Raw genomic sequence first — 27,926 nt, 5'->3', positions numbered from 1 at the left:
TCAGGTGGAATTCGACATTGCATATTTTACAGAGGTTTGCCGAACAGAAGTCAGCAATAATCGATCTTTTGATGATGAGAGGGGCCCGACGTACAAATGTTCCCCCGGTAAACCTCCATCTTACATCTGCATGACGTCTGTTTGGGTCTTCAGTGTCTGGAATACTGCACAAAAGTGCTCTCTTAGATAACTGCTTTTTAATGTGTATAGGTTTTTGTTCAGGATTTCCCGAACGCAGATGTGAACGGGGCCTTAGGAATACATATTCTATTCATTGTAATAGAAGCAGCGACTTGTATAGAACATCTCTATAACATAGGACGGGACTATAAAATAAAGACGCCAAAGCTTGTAAAGTGAATATTGTTATTATTACAGATTATAAGACAATTTCCCAGAGAATTTAGTCATCACTGATCCTGAATAATTCTACCAGATCTTCATTTCTTTATATTTCACTGAAATTTAAATCAGAAAAAAAAAATGATCTTCATTTTCTTAACAAATCAGATTGAGGGATCTTGAGTTTTCTCCAAGTCATCATAACCAGCGCTCCTGGCTTTCTTCATATATATGTATACAATGAATCCCAACAATGTGACAATAATCACTCCAGAGATGGAAATCACCAGCGGGTTCACATTCACAGACAGAGATTTATCTTCATCTGAAGGAGAAAAATATCAATTATATTATCAATAAATATAAAGAAAACGGAGAATCCTAAACCGTGTATGGCACGTAATAGTCATTAAGGTCTATGGGTGACATCATGTATTGTCAGGAGTGATGTGAAGATGGGTCAGTGCTGTTATCTATAGAGGTGTTATCTTCTATTGTAATCCTGTTTGTGATATAAATGAGGTGACTACATAGAAGACCCCTAGAGAATTGGCCTCACCTACCACGTGCTATTAGGGAACTTGTTATGTCACAGAGGGGACATTGATCCTTGTACAGCCCCAGGCCCGGGTGCCAATGTATCTGCTATAGATCTGTCCTTAGTGTTTGTGGTTCTCACCTGTATTACTAGGAGATTGTCTCTTCATTGTGATGGGGCCCTGGGAGATGTAGTGCTGCTGAGACTCTGAGCTCAATGATCTCCGCTGTCTATAAGAGTCTCCCGATGACTTTGTGATACAGCCCTGGGTACAGCGGGTCCCTGGTTCTCCGAGCTTACATAAGATCACTGTGCAACTCATATAAACCTAAGGAATCAGTAACAATAAATTATTACTTTCTTGTTTTTCCAAAGATTTCTGAACTGTGCAGAGATTCAGCAGAGACTGCAGAGTGAGTGAAGAGATCAGAAAGGACAGGAGAGGAGGAAAAGGACCCAGTAAGTGGAGAAAGAAGCATTTTACTGATAATATAGAATACAATATTTATTACATTCACTTGTACTAGTCATTTCTGCCAAGTTTGTTGAAAACTTAGTGACCATTTATGTGTATAGAGGTGAAGAGACATCTCCTAAATCATGTTCTATCTGTCCAGCTGGCCCTATATGGGTCCTATACTCCTCATCCATATATATTTACTTACCTCACTATAGTCTCCAATAAATGCAAAAGCCTCCATTGCAAATCTGTATTGTGTCCTTGTTGAAGAGTAAACCACAAAGGTTTCATCCATTATACATCTGAAATATGAAGAATAGAAGATATTGGGTCACATGCATACCATAGCGCCCCCTACAGAGCCGGCCGCAGTATCTATAACAGCTATGGACTATGGAAGATGGTGGCCGTAAACACTGAAGATCTCTATGAGAGTAAATAAGTGTATTTACCCATTTTGTACGATGTCATAAAATGTGGGATCGTTGGGATTATCATGGGGTGTAGCTTTACAAGACTCCACAAATAACTGGACATTGGGGACTGAAGAAGAGACTTGGATCTCCATGAAGAGTAAATCCCGCAGTGTCACCTCCAGAGGATACTCGCTTTCTACCTCTCCAAAGAGATCGTCTGTGTAGAACTGGAACTTATAGGTGAAGTTGCCGAATCCGGCCTCCGAGAAGACGTAATCTGATTTATGGGCCCGGAATGAAGACGATACCCGGGTCTTCTTTGGAAAGGAGCAGTTAAAGGGGATGGATACCCCATTTAATCTAGAAATGATGCTGGAATTGTCTCTAAAGGACGTGGCCTGGTTCTTAAACACAATCTCGTGCTTTGTTTCCTGGAGGAAGAAGATGAAGAGGATAAAAAGCTACAAATTGAATATTAATGAAATCCAGACACAAAAAATTATCCTCATTACCAATGAAACAAGATAAAATAATAGAATGGGAACCAAATCAAAGATCATTTTGGAAATTTCTGAACCAATAAAAGGATAAATGGGTTACATGAGAATTCCCAAAAAGTCCATTACCACATCAACCACAGCCGTATTTACAGCCTGTCCTAGAAGGCATAGTCTATCCTATCGAAACGGCTGAAGACGTCTTTTAATAGGTCTAAGGAGGAGATCTGGAGTCTCTCACAGTAAAATCAACACGCAATATTGGACGTTAAAGAGTTAAAGGTTCACATGAGATATTTCACCCCTTTGTAGGCTATAGGGTTATATTCTTACATTTCATAGATCATCCAAAATATGTCACTCTATAAGACCAATCCAATACATCAGTATCATGCCCCTTACCTCAGTCTCGGTCCCGCAGGAGTTGTAGGCCACGCTTGCTATCAGGTGGGTGCTGTTTGAGCTAACCAGACATTTCGGATCATTGAGGTGGAATTGGTTCTCATACAGTTCATGATCAGATGACTTGGCCACTATTAAAGTCATGGTGTTCTCGTGGCAGGTCAGGCCAGTGTTACCTAAACTGCCGGGTCCCACCACTACAATGACACAACGCATTTCAGACTGATACCTGTAGGAATATGGAGACAGTAATAGGTAAGTTGTGCTCAATACATCATGGTGGAAAACTCTGTGGTAACAGCGATAAAACGGCCTGTGCATGTATAAATATAGAATTGACCAGATTTACCAGGACCTTTCACCACCTCCAGTTCTTCCGCCCTTTAATAAACGCCCCTCCAGTCATTGTGGAACAGGTAGAATTTTCTCTTTAGTCTCCTCCATTCCCAAGCAATCTGTACAGGTAGTTTCAATGCCTGATCTGCTATCTAGACTCTACAAAGTCAGGTGGGAGGTGTCAGCTAGGAACAGGCAAGGGGGTGTGATTCAGAACGCTTCTGATTGGAGCTCTGGGTCACACCCCTTTGTATGCTCCTTCCTGACTCCACCCACTTGACATTAGAGAGTCTATTTATCATATCAGGCATCGGCTCAGGAATGGTGAGGATAGAGAGAAAATTCCCACTTATACTAGAATCAGTGGAGCGGCGACTATTGAAGGGTGTAAAGAGTTGTAGGAGGCGGTGAAAGGTCGTCTTTACCTAAATATTCCAGGTATTATTACATACTGACCCATTGGAAGTCTCTGCCACAAAACAGAAGGGTACATGGTCTCCCACATCATTTTCGGAGGGTCTCCATTCTGCCACCATGCTCCTTGTAGTAGACCGAGATGTGTGGGTGAAGGATTTGGTGATGCCCGGTGGGCCGCTGACCAAAAAGTCTGATATACTAAAAATATATATATATGTAAGTGCAAATATAGGTAGATATATATAACTGACTACTAGGGGTATAAAGAATAAAGACCACAATAAAATATACCTAATATACTACTATAGGCCTTTCTTCCATACACAGCACCGCACCTGTCCACAGCGTGTATGGGGTATCGGTAATTGGTCATCGGTCTAGGTGATGGCGCTGGTTTGGCGCTGACTTATATATGTCTTACCTTTCGTACGCTGCCTGAGCTGAGAGATGGAGCTGGAATATTCTCCCTACATTGGTCAGAAGCTTCTCCCCTTGAGATGGAGTAGGAGAAATAAATTGTGGTCTGTAATCCCCAAATGTACAGGAGGGGGCTGGGTCGGTAACTGAAAAGGGTGAAAAACAAGAGTTGGTCATTGATAACAGACAATAGGCATTTACATGGAGTCAGTCTCCTATTCAGGCTCTATGGACACGGCCATGTGCTATGTCAGTGTGCTAGTCGTGTTGTTCATGGCTAGCCCAATGTCCCAGTCATCTATACGGCTCCATATACATGACACTGTATTATCACGGACCCATGTGTGCAGTCCTATACCTGACTATTGTGCAGTCCGGGCTCACTAGATGAAGTGAATGTGTCTGTGGAGGTTCTTCTAAGGCGCACAGAGTTATAGTCCGGGGTATAGGATTCTGTGACATGTATTATGTCCCTACAGCACAGGAGCCATTGTTCTTACCTTCCACTACAAACTGCAGAGGAATTTTGCTCAGGGGATCCGTATAGATCGGTGGACCTGCAGTTGGGTGCCAATACCTTCCCTGGTAATATGGAGATGGCACAGCCTTGTATAACATGTCCTGATCAGTCTCTTTAATATCTGAGGTTGTTGCAGGAAGATCAGTGACCGCTTCAGTAATAGAAGAGGTAGTTGTAGTGATGTGTTGACTTCTAAGGCCATCGGGTCTGTCTTTGTACTTTATTGTTCCATCGTTGTATGTGAGATAAATGTCCTTCTGTGGAAAGTCTTCTAGGACTAATTCCACCGGGTAGGATCCAGAGTTCATATCCGATGGAATATACAAGGTACATTGTGTCTAGAATGAAGATATAGAGAATTATACTGGTGTATGAGAGTATCTGTGACTTGTCATGTGTTTTAGGATCATGTATGTACAGTAGCTATTTCTTTGCAAATATATTTATATACTTTAATGCTAAATCGAGGCTACTACTTTGGCTATATTCACACTCTGATTTATCTTGTACCCTCAAAAGTTGTACGGTGCATAGCATTATATCTTCCGGTACGTTCCGCGGTGTCTTCCACTTCATGTTTCTCTTACTCTATAGCTATTACTCCCTGACCCGGCTGCTTCCGCCTCTGTGCTGTGTCCTTGATAACTAATGGTCGCACCTCTGGCACCTGCACACATCAGTTCAGTCCATAGATTGGCGGTAGGGAGGACCATGGACTATACTCTTCACTCAGCCTCCTGTATAGAACACACCGCACTGTAGGGCAGACACGATGGAGGAGGTTGAGTGATGAGTACAGTCACATGGTCCTCCTTGCAGCCAATCTATGGACTAACACAATGTACGTAAGGGCCGGAGGTTCACAGAATGGAGGAGGCGCGACTTTTAAGATGTAAAGCAAAGGGTACAAAAGAGATAAATACAGAAGTATACTATGGGGCCACTAATGGGACATTATACTCTGTTACAGGACACTAATAGAGGCATTATCCTGTGGGGGGTACTAAGGGGCATTATACTGTATATAGGGGTTCAGCTGCTGCACTTTTTCTATACCTTTATTGGAAACTTCTAGTAGGCTGCCAGCAGGAATTTTGAGCCCCCCCCCCCAAATATAATGCTCCACATGATATATAATTCTCCACAGTGACCCCTACATAGTATAATATGTTCCCCACAGTGCCCCTCTCCAGTATAATGCTTCACAATGGCCCCACAAAATATAAGCCTCAAGCCTCTTCAGGTGAACCCCTCGAAATTTGTTTTGATGAACATTTGTGAGGTTTGGCCCTCTGGTTGGTTTTATTGTTATTATTATACTTTTGGGTCCTCAGACTCTGGAGTTTAATAAGTTCTGCATCCCAGAGGGCTCCTGCTTCTAGTGTTTGTCTCTTGTTCCTCTAGGTTATGTTGGTATATCATGTCTTCTATGTTACATGTTCTCGGTCATTGTTCTGCAGATTTTCCCCTTGTTGTTTTCTGTAGTTTTCCCTGTGTTTCAAACCTTGTCCTTTGGTACAGCCCTGGTCTTTCACAGGCCTTTGAGCAGGATATGAGGAGACTTTTGTCTCTTGGGAAACCATTGAAGCTCAGTCTATCTCTACTGTGCTGTAGTAGACGTTTGCAAAGAACTCACTGCAAGTCAGCACTGATACTGAGCTTCAGCAGCCATCCAGATTGCTTCTAGGAGAAGAATACAGTCCAAGGCTCATCTAGAGACAGCCCTGAGCAAGGAAGTTCGGCTGTCAAGAGATTGGACTTTGTGCCAGGAGGAGAAATGGAGTGCTGTGACAGGAGGTGTCGGCCCGGCACCTTATACAAGGTAACCAGATCCCTGTCAGGACTCCTCTGCACTACAGTCCCCAGTATCTACAGCTGGGAGAGGCGGAGGAGAGGAGTCATAGTTGGAGTTAGAGCCTTTAAGGGATCCTATCATTAAAACTCAATTTTTTCTCACTAACACGGCGGAATAGCCTTAAGAAAGGCTATTCTTCTCCTACCTTTAGATGTCTTCTCCACGCTGCCGTTTGGTATAAATCCCGGTTTTCGTCGATATGCAAATGAGTTCTTTTGCAGCACTGGGGGCGTCCCCAATGCTGCGAGAGAACTCTCCAGCGCCGCCTCCATCTTCTTCAGGAAAATCCTCTTCACGCAGCTTCAAACTTCTAGGCCTCAAGTCTAGGGCAAAGCTGACTGTGCATGCCCACCAGCTGCAAGAAAATGGCCGGTTACAATAGGCTATTAAGGCTATTCTGACGTGTTAGTGAGAAAAAAATAGAGTTTTAATGATAGGATCCCTTTAACATTACTGGGAACCCTCCTTAGACCGGGGCTGGGAATATGGACACTCGAGAACTACAACCCCCATTTTGGAAGCTGCTTGTTGTTACCTGTTCAGTAAAGCATTATCCTGTTTCACTGCACTGCTGGCTCCCTGATTTGTTCCTGCTTTACCATCAGGGCCCTTCTGACTTCCATCACATGGGCTCAGAGGAGAGAGGTCTCTGGGGGGAACTACTACCATTACCATCAGATAGTACTGCAGGAACCCCCTCATTGCTGTCCAGCCCAGGAGCAGAGCCGGGGCGTGTGGTTGAGTGTCCTCGGCCTAGCTGGTGGCACATCATCCACCGCTATTACTCCCATCCTCTGGTTCCCTCCATCTGGGTTTACTTAAAATTACTAAATTAATTCTGAACATAGACTAACTACTGGGCTAGCAGGAATATCAGCCGTGAGGTCCAACGACCGTATACCCAGCCTGTCATCTTACCTGATTTACAGAAAAATAGGTGTAACACAGTCCACACTCCTCCCCACCATGTGCAAATCGGCACAACACTTGGTCTCCATCAGGGTCATGTCCGAATAAATTCATGGAGGTCGCACAATTCTTAGGAATCCTCAAAAACAGAAAGACAAAACTGTAAAAAACTTGATAAAGTTAAAAGACATACAGTAGAAATCAGGAACATAACTAAAGGCTGACGGGCCCTGGTCCGAGAGCTCAGTGTGGGGCCCCTGTGCAGCTTCTTCTCACAACCGTCAGCCGTGTCCCATCTGTATATTTTAGCAGCTTCTACATTTCCCTTTCCTTTTCTATGTGGGTCCAGATGACCATGAAGACTTCACAACATGTCTGTGCACACAAGCTTCCCATCATTCACATCTCATGTCTGGGCCTGGTCACAGGTCTGACCCCTATAGTTTTATGCAACTGGATATTAGTCTGAAATAGTCAATATACAGTCCTATGAAAAAGTTTGGGCACCCCTATTAATCTTAATCATTTTTAGTTCTAAATATTTTGGTGTTTGCAACAGCCATTTCAGTTTGATATATCTAATAACTGATGGACACAGTAATATTTCAGGATTGAAATGAGGTTTATTGTACTAACAGAAAATGCGCAATATGCATTAAACCAAAATTTGACCGGTGCAAAAATATGGGCACCTCAACAGAAAAGTGACATTAATATTTAGTAGATCCTCCTTTTGCAAAGATAACAGCCTCTAGTCGCTTCCTGTAGCTTTTAATCAGTTCCTGGATCCTGGATGAAGGTATTTTGGACCATTTCTTTCTACAAAACAATTCAAGTTCAGTTAAGTTTGATGGTCGCCGAACATGGACAGCCCGCTCTCAAATGATCTGAAAACAAAGATTGTTCAACATAGTTGTTCAGGGGAAGGATACAAAACGTTGTCTCAGAGATTTAACCTGTCAGTTTCCACTGTGAGGAACATAGTAAGGAAATGGAAGACCACAGGGACAGTTCTTGTTAAGCCCAGAAGTGGCAGGCCAAGAAAAATATCAGAAAGGCAGAGAAGAAGAATGGTGAGAAGAGTCAAGGACAATCCACAGACACCTCCAAAGAGCTGCAGCATCATCTTGCTGCAGATGGTGTCACTGTGCATCGGTCAACTATACAGCGCACTTTGCACAAATAGAAGCTGTATGGGAGAGTGATGAGAAAGAAGCCGTTTCTGCACGTACGCCACAAATAGAGTTGCCTGAGGTATGAAAAAGCACATTTGGACAAGGCAGCTTCATTTTGGAAACAAAAATTGAGTTGTTTGGTTATAAAAAAAGGCGTTATGCATGGCGTCCAAAAAGAAACAGCATTCCAAGAAAAACACTTGCTACCCACTGTAAAATTTGGTGGAGGTTCCATCATGCTTTGGGGCTGTGTGGCCAATGCCGGCATCGGGAATCTTGTTAAAGTTGAGAGTCGCATGGATTCCACTCAGTATCAGCAGATTCTTGAGAATAATGTTCAAGAATCAGTGACGAAGTTGAAGTTACGCCGGGGATGGATATTTCAGCAAGACAATGATCCAAAACACCGCTCCAAATCCTCAGGCATTCATGCAGAGGAACAATTACAATGTTCTGGAATGGCCATCCCAGTCCCCAGACCTGAATATCATTGAACATCTGTGGGATGATTTGAAGCGGGCTGTCCATGCTCGGCGACCATCTAACTTAACTGAACTTGAATTGTTTGTCCAAAATACCTTTATCCAGGATCCAGGAACAGATTAAAAGCTACAGGAAGCGACTAGAGGCTGTTATCTTTGCAAAAGGAGGATCTACTAAATATTAATGTCACTTTTCTGTTGAGGTGCCCATACTTTTGCACCGGTCAAATTTTGGTTTAATGCATATTGCGCATTTTCTGTTAGTACAATAAACCTCATTTCAATCCTGAAATATTACTGTGTCCATCAGTTATTAGATATATCAAACTGAAATGGCTGTTGCAAATACCAAAATATTTAGAACTAAAAATGATTAAGATTAATAGGGGTGCCCAAACTTTTTCATAGGACTGTATCCCTATAGGTAGGAGCTTCCTTTGTACATTGTCATCTACATGGTGCTTTACCTTATAACTGGTATGATGGTGGTCACAGGGGAGCTGTTGGGCTTCTGAGTATCAGATCTGACTCCTAAATCCACAGCAGTTGCTATATACCACCAGCCACCTGCATAATAATTATTGGGGACCCAGCAACACCTGTAATCCCTGGTGAGAGATAAAAACCATGTTGAATATTTCCATAGTACAGGGTGACATAATACAGAGATGCTTCATCTTCTTGTAGAACATCACAAATCCTGATGCAACGTCCTAGAGAGGTTCTGCTTCATCCCTAAGACCAGAAAATGGCAAAGGGAACTACATGTCCCAGCTACCTACTGTCTCATAGACTGGAGTGTGGAGTAACTATACCTTCACCGTATACAGAGGTGGAAACATCACATTATTCACAGAACATTCACTACACTGGAGCTCAGTTTTCTAGGGCCATTTTTTCCCATTTTCCAACCTTCTCACCACTTCTAATTGTTTGGTTTGGTGAAGAAGTCGCTGGGTGATCTATCGATCTTTGGAGTGATGGCCATAGTTGTCCTGCAGCCAGAGCCTAGTTCTTCTCCAGTAATACAGCAGCTCTGTCATCCAACCATTATAATAGAGAGGCAGAAATATCAGCTTGTTGTCTACGTGGTCTAGTGGCCGCTGTGCTACCCTATACAATGACAGAATAGAATTCTACCCCCGAGATGTCCATGGATATTACCTGAAGTAGAAGGGTTTATCATTGTCCACACGTCTCCTCGTCTGACCTTCATACTGGTACCAGGAGCTGGGGGATGAGGTTCTGTTCTCCACAGTTTGATTCCAAAGATTTATCTCAACACCGCAGTTCCCAGGATAACAGTACCAATATATCTGAATCCAATGTCCATCCGCGAACGATTGCTTGTATGTAAAGTCAACCTGAAAGATATTGTCAGTAAGAAATAGATACAAAGAATTCTTAAGAACCTCAGTTGTTCAGTTTACTAACGAATTGTCATATACTCTATAATGGGGCACAGGTACTAATAGAAATCCACAGCAAGTTTACCTGTGACTAGGGTTGAGCGATTGTGTTTGGAAAAGATCGGATTCCGATCGGGGATTGAGAAAATTTCACGATCAGAATTCCAAACATGATCTTTTTAGGTGGGATCGAGATCGGTGATTATTCCCACAATGCTTTGCTACTGGCCAAGCATTGTGGGAAAAGCTAACAATGTTAGCCTTCACACTGAGTATACGCTCCGCTCATTCTGAGTGGAGTGTATACTCAGTGTGAAGGCTCCGCTGCGGTTCCATAGGAATGAATGGAAGCAGCAGGCACACAGCCTTAACCCCCTGCGCCGGCTGCGTCCATTCATTCTAATGGGAGACTAGCTAACATCTCTAGTAGCTACTAACCTTCAGAGATGGCTGGTCCGGTGCCCGGTGTTCTTGTTCTTCTTCGCCTCGCTGCCCCCGCCTCTCAGGTTAGTGTTTAAAGAGCTAGGAAGAAGGCAGGGCTTGTGGCTTAGGAGAGTGTGGGCGGGTACAGGGCGGGGAGATGTGACATCTCCCCTCCCAGTACCCGCCCACACTCTCCTAACCTGGGAGACGGGGGCAGCGAGGCGAAGAAGAACGAGAACACCAGACACCGGACCAGTCATCTCTGCAGGTAAGTGGACGCCAGGGGGAACTAAGTAGCCAGAGGATTAATAAAAAATCACTACACAGCGTGGATTCTAACAATTAAAGCGTTCAGTTGTTAGATTCCATGCTGTATAGTGAATAGGATTGTTTTTAAAATCCGATCTCCGATTAGTAAAAAAATCCCATTGACTTGCATTGGGATCGGAATTGGAATCGAGATCGGGTTCGAATGAAAAATGATCGGATTTGAAAATCGATCCTGAAAAGTCAAGATCGGCTCAACCCTACTTGAGACTTTCCAGGGGGCGTATCAAAGAGAAAACCCTATTATAGCAAACTAAAGTCGAAATGTCTTACAAGTCCTCAGCAATAAGTGGAAGCCTATTTTCAGATTTCACTTGACTTCTGCCATATTGGTCAACTGTGTGTTGTTCCTGCGTCTCAACGCCTGCCCATAATCTGATGGAGTAATTCTCAAGAATTGTTGCTTACAGATGAATCTGCTGGGTCTGCCCATAGAGAGGAAGCATACTGTATAAACGCCTGTTTCCCTAGGCACATCCTACCTGTGCAAAGGTTCCAGGGTTGGCAGTTCTTGCACTTTGATTTACCCATTCACTGATCCCAGCTTGTGTTCCTTTCACTGTCTCCTCCGTTATACCATCAATCTGATTACAGTTGCTTGCTGATCTGTTCCTGACCAATGTGTTGCCTGCCCTGACTATATATCTGTCCTGTAAATACCTAATTCAAGCTTTGAGGTATGAAGCAAAAAGCTTATGACCTTAATTTTATGCCGAAGCTGCCAGTTGGTATGTGGTTAATAGGGGCCTCCTTTATCTCTGGGGACCACGCAATATTGTGAAATGAATGATGGGTAACACCACCCCAACCCTTGAACTGAGAACACAATAATAGTCATTAAAAAAATTACATGTAATCACTTTTCATTGAGTAAAGTTCTAAGACTGTAAAGTAATGATATTTGTCCATGTGACAATAGATGTAATTTCAGTATGTAATAACTTAGTATATTCTATAGACCCCGTGTCCTACCAGCCATCCAGTATCTGTTTTCTCCATTGCCCTGAATGATATGGTTCCACCCTGGAATGTGTTCGCAGACTCAGCTGTGAAGATGGAAGCCAACACAATGAAGACCTGAAGTCCGGCCATTGCTGTTCTTCTCTCCCCACCAGTACTAACTATCATACAGCGCTGACTTTATATATCTGGTGAACCTGTAACCTTTGTGTTATACCGGAAATCTCCGCTATTAAATTACAGGATTATCTTGACCTGTTCATTATCTGGATGTTTATTAATATGTCTCATAGATATTTCACATACATTAATCACGATGAGGAAGTTGTTACAACCTGTTTATCATTGCGGTTACGTAAATCATATTATCGACAAATGACCCCCGTGGGAACCCATGGCGAGACAACCATGCGCCACAGTCATGACAAGGAAAATATAGTATTATATGTCGGCCATTGAAATGATCGGCCTTCCATGTAATCCATGGGCACACATTGTTGCCAACATTTCAAATGGGAAAAACGGGGCACTTATGTCCCCCAGTAGGATCAACCCAAACTGAACGAGAGCGTCTACTACTGTATCTATCTGCAGGGCTGGGGTGATATGCTGGTTCTGGTGACAGTAACCTATCTATCTGCAGGGCTGGGATGATATGCTGGGTCTGGTGACAGTAACCTATCTATCTGCAGGGCTGGGGTGATATACTGGTTCTGGTGACAGTAACCTATCTATCTGCAGGGCTGGGGTGATATACTGGTCTGGTGACACTAGCCTATCTATCTGCAGGGCTGGGGTGATATGATGGTTCTGGTGACAGTAACCTATCTATCTGCAGGGCTGGGGTGATATGCTGGTTCTGGTGACAGTAACCTATCTATCTACAGGGCTGGGGTGATATGCTGGTTCTGGTGACAGTAACCTATCTATCTGCAGGGCTGGGGTGATATGCTGGTTCTGGTGACAGTAACCTATCTAGCTGCAGGGCTGGAGTGATATGTAGCAGTCATATTTGTTACTGGTAGTTCACTGTTACTTGTATTATTATTCTTGTTTCATCGCTGCTCTAGACCTGGAGATAACTGAGCACTGAGACATTATTTCTATGGGTGAAGCCCAGTTCTGCCATCTTGTGTTCAGCCGGCATCATTACAATTACACGGGGAGGGGAAGTTATCCTTCTACTCCAGCAGGAATGCCACATGACAGCCCACATACATTTTAGGAGATAGAAATGCAAATTCACTTTAATAGAAGTAACAAACATTGAATCTTTATTTAGATTATTAGTAATATCATCTTTTTTTTTAATTTCCGTAATTTTAATTGAAATTAGAAAAATTTATGTTCACTCTCTAGAAAAAATAAATTCAGATTTCTTGAGTTTTCAGCAGCTCATAACCCGAGACCCGGGATCTTCTCATATATGTGTTTACAGTGAATCCGAGCAATGCGACAATGGCGACTCCAGAGAGGGAAATCACCAGCGTGTTCACATTCAGAGAGGGCGATCCTCCGAGGTCTGATGGAAAGGAAAATACAAGTGAGAATAGAGATTTCGTATACGGTATATATAAACATCTATCTAGCATACGTGTGTGTATACATATTGTGTATGTATGTGTGTATGTGTATATATGTATATGTCCAAGTTTTATCTATACACTACAGATGTTCAATGTGATTTCCATTGCTGACACGACAGATGACCAGACACCAGAACCATAGGGTGAAGCCCTGGGGCCATTTGCAATACAGGTGTCTTGTTATGTGACGGAGGAGCCATTAGGCCCCTTCAAGCACCAGGGCCCGGGTGTGACTACTACCTCTGCCCCCCTATAGCTGCGGTAGGCATAGCCTTAGTGTTTGTGGTTCTCACCTGTATTATTAGGAGATTGTCTCTTCATTGTGATGGGGCCCTGGGAGATGTAGTGCTGCTGAGACTCTGAGCTCAATGATCTCCGCTGTCTATGAGAATCTCCCGATGACTTTGTGATACAGCCCTGGGTACAGCGGGTCCCTGGTTCTCCGAGCTTACATAAGATCACTGTGCAACTTATATAAACCTAAGGATTCAATAATAGAAATGACACACAATAAATCTGAAATTATTGTTTGCTTGGTCTTCCTGGAGACGTCTTTCTCTATATAGGACTCAGCAGACTCTGAACTGTACAGAGTCTCATACAACTGCTTAGTATGCAGCCATCCAGACCCCAGGCAATGCCAGACAGGCTCTGTGAAATAGGATAGTCACCATCCTCTGCCATACAGGCTCTGTGAAATAGGATAGTCACCATCCTCTGCCATACAGGCTCTGTGAAATAGGATAGTCACCATCCTCTACCATACAGGCTCCATCACGCAGGATAGTCACCATCCTCTGCCATACAGGCTCCATCATGCAAGATAGTCACCATCCTCTGCCATACAGGCTCCATCATGCAAGATAGTCACCATCCTCTGCCATACAGGCTCCATCATGCAGGATAGTCACCATCCTCTGCCATACAGGCTCCATCACGCAGGATAGTCACCATCCTCTGCCATACAGGCTCCATCACGCAGGATAGTCACCATCCTCTGCCATACAGGCTCCATCACGCAGGATAGTCACCATCCTCTGCCATACAGGCTCCATCACGCAGGATAGTCACCATCCTCTGCCATACAGGCTCCATCACGCAGGATAGTCACCATCCTCTGCCATACAGGCTCCATCACGCAGGATAGTCAATATCCTCTGCCATACAGGCTCCATCACGCAGGATAGTCACCATCCTCTGCCATACAGGCTCCATCATGCAGGATAGTCACCATCCTCTACCATACAGGCTCCATCACACAGGATAGTCTCCATCCTCTACCATACAGGTTCCATCATGCAGGATAGTCTCCATCCTCTGCCATACAGGTTCCATCACACAGGATAGTCACCATCCTCTGCCATACAGGCTCCATCACGCAGGATAGTCACCATCCTCTGCCATACAGGCTTCATCACACAGGATAGTCACCATCCTCTGCCATACAGGCTCCATCACACAGGATAGTCACCATCCTCTGCCATACAGGCTCCATCGTGCAGGATAGTCTCCATCCTCTGCCATACAGGTTCCATCACACAGGATAGTCACCATCCTCTGCCATACAGGCTCCATCACGCAGGATAGTCACCATCCTCTGCCATACAGGCTTCATCACGCAGGATAGTCACCATCCTCTGCCATACAGGCTCCATCATGCAGGATAGTCACCATCCTCTACCATACAGGCTCCATCACACAGGATAGTCTCCATCCTCTACCATACAGGCTCCATCACGCAGGATAGTCTCCATCCTCTACCATACAGGCTCCATCACGCAGGATAGTCACCATCCTCTGCCATACAGGCTCCATCATGCAAGATAGTCACCATCCTCTGCCATACAGGCTCCATCATGCAAGATAGTCACCATCCTCTGCCATACAGGCTCCATCACGCAGGATAGTCACCATCCTCTGCCATACAGGCTCCATCACGCAGGATAGTCACCATCCTCTGCCATACAGGCTCCATCACGCAGGATAGTCAATATCCTCTGCCATACAGGCTCCATCATGCAGGATAGTCTCCATCCTCTGCCATACAGGTTCCATCACACAGGATAGTCACCATCCTCTGCCATACAGGCTCCATCACGCAGCATAGTCACCATCCTCTGCCATACAGGCTTCATCACACAGGATAGTCACCATCCTCTACCATACAGGCTCCATCACACAGGATAGTCTCCATCCTCTACCATACAGGCTCCATCACGCAGGATAGTCACCATCCTCTGCCATACAGGCTCCATCACGCAGGATAGTCACCATCCTCTGCCATACAGGCTTCATCACACAGGATAGTCACCATCCTCTGCCATACAGGCTCCATCATGCAGGATAGTCACCATCCTCTACCATACAGGCTCCATCACACAGGATAGTCTCCATCCTCTACCATACAGGCTCCGTCATGCAGGATAGTCACCATCCTCTACCATACAGGCTCCATCATGCAGGATAGTCACCATCCTCTACCATACAGGCTCCATCAAACTTCATGTATATTGCAATATCTGCAATTGAAAATCAATTCACTTCCATGGTTCTGAATGGAATGTTCAGAAATCTAAGTGCAGATCAATGGAGGTGACTTCAATGAGCGCTGGGCTACATTTATGGGGGATGGACCTTTCTACTTCCGGCCCTGTATTGTGTATAGGACAACCATGCCAGAAGTGGCTCTATACTGCTGATTGATCTGAGAGTTGGCTCTCTTGACCTTCCCCACCGATCAGGTATATATGCCCTATCCTGGGGATGATAATATAGCACTTGTTTGGCGCTTTTTTGCAAATGTGCACCACATCCTGCATCTCACTTTCTGCAAACATGGACACAAAGCAGGGCAAAGAGCTGGCTCAACGTATTTATTCTGGTGTAAGTTACACAAGAAATCTGCACCAGTTCCTAAGTAGCGCAGATTTCCATTCCGGTGCAAGGGTGTGCAACTGATTTATTAAGAGGCCGGATCTTCTCGATAGATCAATTATTATATATTACATTTACTTACCTCACTATAGTCGGCAATAAATGCAAAAGCCTCCATTGCAAATCTGTATTGTGTCCTTGTCGAAGAGTAAACCACAAAGGTTTCATCCATTATACATCTGAAATATTAATATTACAAGTAATACATAAGATATCCCAATCACATGGCTCCCTATATACAGCCCCATTACATAGCCAGACACAGATATAACATGCAACTGTAACGCCCCTCCCCCTCTAGGACTAGATTGCAGCAGTGCTATAGTAAGAGCTAGTTGCACAGGCTGTCGGATCACAGTCACTATTTGCACTGGCTCTATGCTCGGGCTCCTAGATGAGGCTTCTATATGGGGGGACCTTCTCCCATACTATAGATTAGCGATGTCATCATGAGGTCTTCCATGTTTTATTAACCCTAGTGGCCCCAAAAAGGAGGAGGCCGCAGTCCCTTCAATGCTTTTGCCCATGTGACTCGGTCTTGTATCGCAGCTACCAATGAAGAACAGTCCCATAGAAAAGCAAAAATATAAAAATACTGGAGATCCCTGTAGCAGCAAATAAGTGAAATTACCCGTTTTGTACGATGTCATAAAATGTGGGATCGTTGGGATTATCATGGGGTGTAGCTTTACAAGACTCCACAAATAACTGGACATTGGGGACTGAAGAAGAGACTTGGATCTCCATGAAGAGTAATTCCTGCAGTGTCACCTCCAGAGGATACTCGCTTTCTACCTCCTCAAAGAGATCGTCTGTGTAGAACTGGAACTTATAGGTGAAGTTACCGAATCCGGCCTCCGAGAAGACGTAATCTGATTTATGGGCCCGGAATGAAGCCGATACCCGGGTCTTTTTGGGAAAGGAGCAGTTAAAGGGGATGGACACCCCATGTTTCCTGGTAATGACACTGGAATTGTCTCTAATGGACGTGGCCTGGTTCTTAAACACAATATTGTGCTCTGTTTCCTGGATGAAGGAGAAAGAACAAAGAAGATAAAAAGTTACAAACTGGATATTAATGAAATCAATATACAAAAAATTATCGTTACCAATTCAATGAGATAAAATAATAGAATGGGAACCAAATCAAAGAGATCATTGTGGAAATTTCTCCACCAAGAAAGAGATAGATGGGTTACAAGAGAATTCCCAATAAAGTCCATTGCCACATCAGTCCCAGTTTTTCCTTTAACTGTGGTTCCGCCATCCGATGTACGGCCTGCCCTAGAAGTCATCGTCTATCCTACCGAAATTACTGAAGACGTCTTGTAATAGGTCTAAGAGGAGGTGTGGGGTCAAAAAAATCAACACACAATATTGGACCCTAAAAAGTTGAAGATTCACATGAGATATTTTCACCTCTTTGTAGGCTATAGGGTTATATTGTATGTCTTCCATAGATATGTCACGTTATAATAAGACCCATCCAATAGATCAGTATCATCTCTCTTACCTCGGTCTCGGTCCCGCACGAGTTGTAGGCCACACTTGCTATGAGGTGGGTGCTGTTTGAGCTAACCAGACATTTCGGATCATTGAGGCGGAATTGGTTCTCATACAGTTCATGATCAGATGACTTGGCCACTATTAAAGTCATGGTGTTGTCGTGGCAGGTCAGGTCAGTGTTACCTGGATTTACATAGGAGGGCAAAAACATTCAATAGGCAGATCCTTGTGGTCAAAAGTTTAAGTGGTTGTCCAACTATATACACATATTACTGGAAGAGTACAGAGGAGCGTTACCTAAACTGCCGGGTCCCACCACTACAACGACACAACGCATTTCGGACTGATACCTGTAGGAATATGGAAACAGTAGAACATGGTGGATACTGCTAATAAACATGGCTGCACATGTATAAATGCAGAAGACTAAACATTCCATATATCATTATATATTATTATTGACCACTTGTGTACATGTACAATAGACTATAATGGAGGCCACCCAAGTAGGAAGTCTACTAAGCAACAAAAGGACAAAATGTACAGAATATACCAACATATTCCTGATAAACTACGTCTAGGCCATTCTTATACACAGTGCACTGACCCATTGGAAGTCTCTGCCACGAAACAGAAGGGTACATGGTCTCCCACATCATTTTCGGACGGTCTCCATTCTGCCACCATGCTCCTTGTAGTAGACCGAGATTTGTGGGTGAAGGATTTGCTGATGCCCGGTGGGCCGCTGACCTTAAAATCTGATACGCTTAAAAAAAATATATATATATGCATAGATTTTAGTAGAAATTGGTAACAGTATATATAAGACGGACTTTAGGAGGAAAGACCTCAATATGGGTCTAACTTCATACACAGCACCGCACCTGTCCACAGCGTGTATGGGGTATCGGTAATTGGTTATCGGTCTAGGTGATGGCGCTGACTTATATACGTCTTACCTTTCGTACGCTGCCTGAGCTGATAGATGGAGCTGGAATACTCTCCCTGCATTCGCCATGAGTCGCTCCCCTTGAGATGGAGTAGGCGAAACAAATTTTGGCCTGTAATCCCCCAATGTACAGGAGGGGGCTGGGTTGGTAACTGGAGGGGATGGAAAAAATGGTGGTGGTAACCAATAATAGAGTAACAATGCAGGAAGAAAAAGTAAGTGAACCCCCGAATTTAATAATTTGACAATCCCCTTTAGAAGCAATTGCCTCAAGAATTTTGGAATTATCTTCCCTGCAAATGTGTTTCTGTTCACCAATATTTCTGGGATGCCTTGTGTGCACAGTCCCTTTAGTTGATGCTATAGTAACTCGATAAGGGATAAGATTGGACTTGACCATTGAAAAACACAAACTTATTCATTGTCTTGTTGCATCGCCCAATATGTCTTCAGCTTGAGGTCATGGACTGCCGCTCTTACATTCTCTTGCAGAATGTTTTGATACCCCTTCAAATGTGTTTAAGATCTGAAGCAGTCGCGCAACCCTAAATCATGATGCTCCCTTCACAGCAGTTCATGACCTCAGGCAAAGAGATGTTGGCCATTGAAATGGCCAAGTCAATGTCCTGACCATAACAATCTTGAGATGTTGTGGTATGACGGAAGAGGACTGTGTAGTTCGGTTACATTGTATTTGTCTATCACTGTGACTTGCATAAAATTCAGACCACTCCAACGAAGCCACATATAGTTATAGCCTTGGCCCATTGAATTATGACCCTGTACCATATGGGTCATGTACGGGAGCCATTGCTCTTACCTTCTACTATAAACTGAAGAGATATTCTGCTCAGGGAATCCATATAGAGGTAGGAATTTGTAAAAGGGTAAAAATCCCATCCTGTTGTTTCATATGGAAATGTCACATCCTTGGTCAAAATGTGTTGTTGAGTGGTCTCTCCAAAAGTCGAGGGTCTTGTTGTAGGAAGATCAGTAATGGCATCTGTTTTATAGTCATGTGGAGTAGTCTTATCCGTGGTAGGTTCTTCTGTGGTTGGATGGATAGTGGTCATGTCTGTAAGAGATTCTATAGTGGTTTCTTCTTCACTCTGATAATGGACGGTGGTTATATCTAGAAAAGGGTCTATGGAGGTCACGTCTACCGTATGGTCATGGGAAGTAGTCTCAATGGAAGTAAGAAGATCTGAGGTGGTTTCTTCAGTGACAGCTTCATAAATACCAGTGGTATAGCCATGCCATCCCTCCGTGGTATCAGTTTGAGTTGTTCTTATATCTGTGACCGATTCTGTTGTCTGAGGAAATGTTTCATCCATATCTGACAATGTGGTGTAATACCAATAATATTTTTGGGAATCCTTTGGTATTTCTCGACTTTTACGGTTATAGGTTCTGTATTTATAGACTCGTGTTCCATCTTTATACGTCAGGTAAATGTCCTTCTTTGGAAAGTCTTCTAGTATTAATTCTATCACATAGGATCCAGTGCTTTTCACTGATGGAATAGACATGGTACATTGGTCCTAGAAAGAAGGTTTTATATACAGGCTGTTACTGGTCTATAGGTGACATGTATATTATGTCATGTGTTTTAGGATCATATATAGGTTATAGTTATAGGTTATACTTTGGTTATAGTTACTCTACTGACTGAGCCACAAGCTCTATGTTCCTTGTTACTCCCCATGACCTAAAGGCTCAAAATATATCAAATCTGAACTCGTTTTCCAGAATAAATTGGATCAGAGGTCTAATCTCAGCCATAGCCGGGGCAATTCTTTGCTACGTGACCATGATCAAGACCTTTTGGCCAAGATCAGTTTATCATCTTACCTCATCTACATAAAAATTCCAGAAACACACTCCGCATTCTCCATTATAATATGCATATCGGCACCGTACATGGTCTCCATCAGGGTCATGTCCTAATAAATTAATGGTGGCGTCACAGTTCCGTGGAATCCTTAAAAACACGAAGAAAAAACAGTTTGTGGAAAAAATACTGGAGGGAATTTATTAAGACTAGAAATTCTTACACCAGATACAGATCTGTGGTATAACTCATGCCAGGATTCTGGAGTGACTTATAGTAAATCGGGTGGAGATCAGTGCAATAAACCACTGACGTTAGGTATTAATCTGATTGTTTGGGGTAGAGCATTCCAGAGAACCGGTACAGCTTGAATAACGTCTTGAAAATAGGAGTGGAAACGTTCGGTTAAGATAGGATGTAAGTCTTAGGTTGTTGGCAGAACGGAGAGGATGAGTGGACAGAGAGGACTACAGAGTTGTAGGGAGGTCAGCGCTATGGAGGGATTTGTGAGTGTAATGGAAAACCAGCACAGCGACTGACACAAGGTAGACGTATTTGTGTAGTGGATGGACTTGGCTGTACCTTATAATTGGTATGATGTTGGTCACAGGTGAGCTGTTTGGCCTTTGGGTATCAGATCTCATTCCTAAATCCACAATGGCTGTCATTTGCCACGAGCCGTCATAATAAACATTGCTGACCCAGCAACAACTGCTTTCCCTGGAGAGAGATAAAATAATGTGGGTTGAGTTGTAAAGACTATATTGTACCGACGCATTTCTACCTTCCCACCGCCCTACAGTCTCAGCCTGTGTCAGGCAAGGCACAGGACGGCGCTTGGTGCATGTTTGGTGCAAGAAAAGACCACAGTATCATCCCTCCAACTAGACAACTGGTATTGAGAGGGATTGATGAATCGGGGAGATTATATGACTACTTCTGTCATTGGTATATTTCTATCTGTCTCTTCTCCAGTAGGGCTAGCTTCACACCAGCACTTGGTCTCCATTTTGGAATTCTGTCACAAGCAGAACTTTTCTCTCCACATTTTTTGGGCGGAAACCCGGCAGAAACTCGGTGGACTGAATTATAGTCTATGGGGTCGGCAAGTTTCCACAGGTAACCCCTTTTAAAGTGGATTGGGTTTCCTGCCCCTTTCGCCACCCGAGGCGAACAACAAAAAGGGTGAAGTGAAGGGGGCGGGGCTTAGCGGTGTTCGCAGGCAGAGAGCAGGCACGGAGAGGAGGGGAGCATGAGGGGAGGCCGCTGGAGCAGCACTGCTCCAACGGCCTCCCCAATCCACCGCTCGGTGCTAAGCCAGTCCAGGACAGCTTGTCCTGGACTGGCTTAGGTAAACAAAAATGCCGCCCTCCCTGGGGCCCTGGCATAGTGCCGCCTGAAGCGGTCGCTTCAGGTCGCCTCATGGGAGGTGCCGCGCTGTTTGGGTCCCAAGTGGACCCAAAGAACAGAAACCCAAACGTAGGTGTGAACCTCGCACAATACAGCAGCACTACCATCTAACCATTATATTCTAACCCAGTAGAGCGATAGGAGGCACCAACTTATTGGGGAACAATGCTAACATGGCAGATGGTACTGGGAATCAAATGACAGGAAAGAACTCTACCCCCGAGCTGTCCACGGATCTTACCAGAGTTGGAAGGGTTTATCATTGTCCACACGTCTCCTTATATGACCTTCACTCTGGTACCAGCGGCTGGGAAATGAGGTTCTGTTCTCCACAGGTTGGATCCAACGATTTATCTCATAACCGCAGTCCCCAGAATAACAGCCCCAATAAAACGAATCCCCATATGCATCAATGAACGATGACTTATATTTAAGATCAACCTGAAACATAGTGTCAGTAAGAAATAGATACACAGAATTCTTAAGAACTTGATCATATAAGAAAGTTAGGAAGTCCTGTTTTGAAAACACATTTTCATGCACCAGATGGGGGTGCACTATATGTATGAGAAGATAAAACAGCCACAATAAGGAGATCATGGCTGGTTATCAGGAGGACACTACATGTATGAGAAGATAACCTGACCACAATAAGGACATCATGGCTGGTTATCAGGAGGACACTACATGTATGAGAAGATAACCCGACCACAATAAGAACACCATGGCTGGTTATCAGGAGGACATCACATGTATGGGAAGATAACCCGACCACAATAAGGACATCATGGCTGGTTATCAGGAGGACACTACATGTATGAGAAGATAACCTGACCACAATAAGGACATCATGACTGGTTATCAAGAGATGACACTACATGTATGAGAAGATAACCCGACCACAATAAGGACATCATGGTTGGTTATCAGAGGACACTACATGTATGAGAAGATAACCTGACCACAATAAGGACATCATGGCTGGTTATCAGGAGGACACTACATGTGTGAGAAGATAACCTGACCACAATAAGGACATCATGGCTGGTTATCAGGAGGACACTACATGTGTGAGAAGATAACCTGACCACAATAAGGACATCATGGCTGGTTTTCAAGAGGACACTACATGTGTGAGAAGATAACCTGACCACAATAAGGACACCATGGCTGGTTATCAGGAGGACACTACATGTATGAGAAGATAACCTGACCACAATAAGGACATCATGGCTGGTTATCAGGACACAACATGTATGAGAAGATAACCTGACCACAATAAGGACATCATGGCTGGTTATCAGGAGGACACTACATGTATGAGAAGATAACCCGACCACAATAAGGACATCACAGCTGGTTATCAGGAGGACACTACATGTATGAGAAGATAACCTGACCACAATAAGGACATCATGGCTGGTTATCAGGACACTACATGTATGAGAAGATAACCTGACCACAATAAGGACATCATGGCTGGTTATCAGGAGGCCACTACATGTATGAGAAGATAACCTGACCACAATAAGGACATCATGGCTGGTTATCAGGACACTACATGTATGAGAAGATAACCTGACCACAATAAGGACATCATGGCTAGTTATCAGGAGGACACTACATGTATGAGAAGATAACCCGACCACAATAAGGACATCATGACTGGTTATCAGGAGGGGACACTACATGTATGAGAAGATAATATGACCACAATAAGGACATCATGGCTGGTTATCAGGAGAGGACACTACATGTATGAGAAGATAACCTGACCACAATAAGGACATCATGGCTGGTTATCAGGACACTACATGTATGAGAAGATAACCTGACCACAATAAGGACATCATGGCTGGTTATCAGGAGGACACTACATGTATTAGAAGATAACCTGACCACAATAAGGATATCATGGCTGGTTATCAGGAGGGGACACTACATGTATGAGAAGATAACCCGACCACAATAAGGACATCATGGCTGGGTTTTGGACAACCTTATTTTCCTGGTGGAGACATTCCCCCGTTCTACGATGTTCATACATCATACAGTATACAATGCTATTTTGTTGTTTTCTTGAGCTGAGAACACTATAATGGTCATTAAACAAATTACATGTAACTGCTTTGGGGTGAATAAAATTTTAACTTTGCCAAGTAATTATATCAATGTTCCACCATTAGATATTTAGTATGTAATAACTTAGTATATTCTATAGACCCCGCGTCCTACCAGCCATCCAGTTTGTGTTTTCTCCGTTGCCTTGAACGATACGGTTCCACCCTGCATGTGGGACCCAGACACAGCTGTGAAGATGGAAGCCAACACAATGAAGACCTGAAGTCCGGCCATTGCTGCTCTTCTCTCCCCGCCGGTACTAACTATCATACAGCGCTGACTTATATACCTGGAGAACCTGTAACCTTTGTGTTATACCGGAAATCTCCGCTATTAAATTACAGAATATCTTGACCTTTCCATTATCTGGACGTTTATGTCCCATGTCCCATAGATACTTCACATACATTGAACATGATGAGGAAGTTGTTACAATCTATTTGTCATCACGGTTACATAAATCATATTATCTTTTTTACTTTATACAAATCAACATAAAATCCTAGAACAACCACGATCTCCGTGAGAACCTGTGTTTAGACAAACGTTTCACGGCAAAGATAATCTAGCATTATATTGTAGCCATTGAAGTTATTGGCCTTTCGTGTAATGCATGGACCCAAATCCACAGTTATCAATATCTGGAATGGGAAAATTGGACATTTAAGTCACCCCAAACTGAATAGGAATGCCTACTATTGGGTGGAATTTGCCTAAACTGTGGTCCTTTCAACGAACGAGTTTACAGGGACATGTCCAATTAGCCAGAATTGCTTGTAAAATTTAGGGATAGCGCCAACAAATTCGAAACAGCTGGCGAGTCTGAAGGTTACCACCTAATGTCATACAGGCCAGCTCTACTGGAACGTATGGAAGGCTCACAAACCAAGGAGTGACCTTTCTGAGACCCAGTAGAGTGAACAAATCTCTCTGCCATCTTAGGGTGCATTCACACTACGGATACACTGACTGATTCTGAACGTTAAAACACATTCAGAATCAGCGCGTATAAAGCAGATCCCATTCATTTCAATGGGAGCTGGCATACGAGCGCTCCCCATTGAAATGAATGGGCTGCTTTTCTCTATGAGCACTCCCATTGAAGTGAATGTGAAGCGCTCGGGTGTACGGCTTGGAATGGGATGTGCTGTGTACGCGCTGATTCTGACCGTGTTTTACGTTCAGAATCAGCTCAGCGTATACTTAGGGCTCGTTCACACGGTGTAACATGCCGCGTGATATGGCACGTTACACCGTGTGAACGAGCCCTTAGTGTGAATGCACCCTAAAGTCAGTTTTGGCCATGGTGTCTCATTTTTAATCAAAAATTCAATATTCTGTGCTGATTCACTTAATATATCTTTATGTATCAGTCATACAAGGCTCCGACACCCCATTATGGACAAACAACTGTTTGGTAGGAGAATCTCAAACCTGTAAGACCCCAATACTACTAAATGTAACACACACACACACACACACACACACACACACACACATATATATATATATATATATATATATATATATATACTGTATATATATATATACTGTATATATATATATATATATATATATATATATATATATATATATATATACAATCCACACATTAGCTGACAAATGTTATTTCTTTCCTGTTATTTCAGTCATTGTCACTTATAGATTTATTAGGTTTCTGTTTTGCCTATGTGTATATACAAGGATAGATAAAGCAATGTCAGAAATGGGGAAGCCGTATAACATATAGCACATGATATCTGCGCCTTATGATAAAGTTCATGATATAGAAGGACCAGTTATAGAAAAAAACATATCAGTAATTTATATAAGACACTGACAGGCCATGTCCATAATATACCATGGGAAAATACAATCCTTTTATTCCCATATATTTAGCAGAACATCACGTATAGGTTGTTACATTGTTATATAAGGTAGAATCAGACTGGTATTCTATAGGCCCCCAGGGAAGATGTTTCTGAGGGTCCATCAATAGGATCTACCAGGTTAGTTGTGGACAATCCCATAAGAACTAGACCCTCGTGCCAAGTGATTCCTCCAAAGACACCCCACGGCGTGACACATACAAATGTACTGGGGTAAGAGGAATGTTACAGTAATATTCTGGAATTAAGGCATAGGTCATCAAAATCAGATCAGCGGGGTCAATACCTGGTAACCCAACCGATCAGCTTATGTCACCAGAACTACACATTGTATGTAGTTGTAATACAATGTAATGGATGCTATAGCTCTGCTCTATACATTGTATAATGGATGTTATAGCTCTGCTCTGTATACAGTGTAATGGATGCTATAGCTCTGCTCTGTACACTGTGTAATGGATGTTATAGCTCTGCTCTGTACACTGTGTAATGGATGCTATAGCTCTGCTCTGTACACTGTGTAATGGATGCTATAGCTCTGCTCTGTACACTATGTAATGTATGCTACAGCTCTGCTCTGTACACTATGTAATGGATGTTATAGCACTGCTCTGTATACAGTGTAATGGATGCTATAGCTCTGCTCTGTACACTGTGTAATGGATGCTATAGCTCTGCTCTGTACACTGTGTAATGGATGCTATAGCTCTGCTCTGTATATAGTGTAATGGATACTATAGCTCTGCTCTGTACACTATGTAATGGATGCTACAGCTCTGCTCTGTACACTATGTAATGGATGTTATAGCACTGCTCTGTATATAGTGTAATGGATGCTATAGCTCTGCTCTGTACACTATGTAATGGATGCTGTAGTTCTGTTCTGTACACTATGTAATGGATGCTATAGCTCTGCTCTGTACACTGTGTAATGGATGCTATAGCTCTGCTCTGTATACAGTGTAATTGATGCTATAGCTCTGCTCTGTACACTGTGTAATGGATGCTATAGGTCTGCTCTGTACACTGTGTAATGGATGCTATAGCTCTGCTCTGTATACAGTGTAATGGATGCTATAGCTCTGCTCTGTACACTGTGTAATGGATGCTATAGGTCTGCTCTGTATATAGTGTAATGGATGCTATAGCTCTGCTCTGTACACTATGTAATGGATGCTACAGCTCTGCTCTGTACACTATGTAATGGATGTTATAGCACTGCTCTGTATACAGTGTAATGGATGCTATAGCTCTGCTCTGTACACTGTGTAATGGATGCTATAGCTCTGCTCTGTACACTGTGTAATGGATGCTATAGCTCTGCTCTGTACACTGTGTAATGGATGCTATAGCTCTGCTCTGTATACAGTGTAATGGATGCTATAGCTCTGCTCTGTACACTGTGTAATGGATGCTATAGGTCTGCTCTGTACACTGTGTAATGGATGCTATAGCTCTGCTCTGTATACAGTGTAATGGATGCTATAGCTCTGCTCTGTACACTGTGTAATGGATGCTATAGCTCTGCTCTGATTCAAGGGAACTAAACAGTATATGGAGTTATCTGTGCAGGTCTGGTGACCATAGCTGCTGATCGGTGGGGGTACTAAGTGTTGGACCCCCACCAATCTGTCGTTGATAATCTATCCTAAGAATAGGACACATAGTCTCCTTTAAGGTAGCTAAACAAATTAGCTCATTTACAGCTGAACCTGACAATTTCTCCAGGATCTGTTAACCCTTTAATGTGTCAGCTGACTTTTGGGTTTTAACATGCTTGATCCTTTCGTTCAGACCAGCAGGCGCTTGTTCCCC

General features: G+C 43.3%; 1 protein-coding gene across 1 annotated transcript; it reads right to left on the bottom strand.

Annotated features, from left to right (window-relative positions):
- Positions 1-349: 349 nt before the first annotated feature.
- Positions 350-12,025, bottom strand: LOC142214668 (uncharacterized). The gene is made up of 12 exons (XM_075283617.1): positions 11,898-12,025; positions 9,931-10,130; positions 9,234-9,374; positions 7,119-7,248; positions 4,326-4,683; positions 3,830-3,971; positions 3,448-3,606; positions 2,656-2,884; positions 1,793-2,187; positions 1,546-1,642; positions 1,022-1,208; positions 350-667 (listed from the first exon to the last, which is right to left on the bottom strand). Exons 1-12 carry the CDS (start codon positions 12,015-12,017, stop codon positions 507-509), a joined length of 2,319 nt encoding a protein of 772 aa, XP_075139718.1. The 5' UTR covers positions 12,018-12,025; the 3' UTR covers positions 350-506.
- Positions 12,026-27,926: the final 15,901 nt, after the last annotated feature.

Source organism: Leptodactylus fuscus, chromosome 7, assembly GCF_031893055.1.
Source record: "Leptodactylus fuscus isolate aLepFus1 chromosome 7, aLepFus1.hap2, whole genome shotgun sequence".
NCBI classification, from domain to species: Eukaryota; Metazoa; Chordata; class Amphibia; order Anura; family Leptodactylidae; genus Leptodactylus; species Leptodactylus fuscus.
The sequence above is the reverse complement of the archived record's forward strand: the minus strand, read 5'-3'. Positions and strand labels throughout refer to the sequence as shown.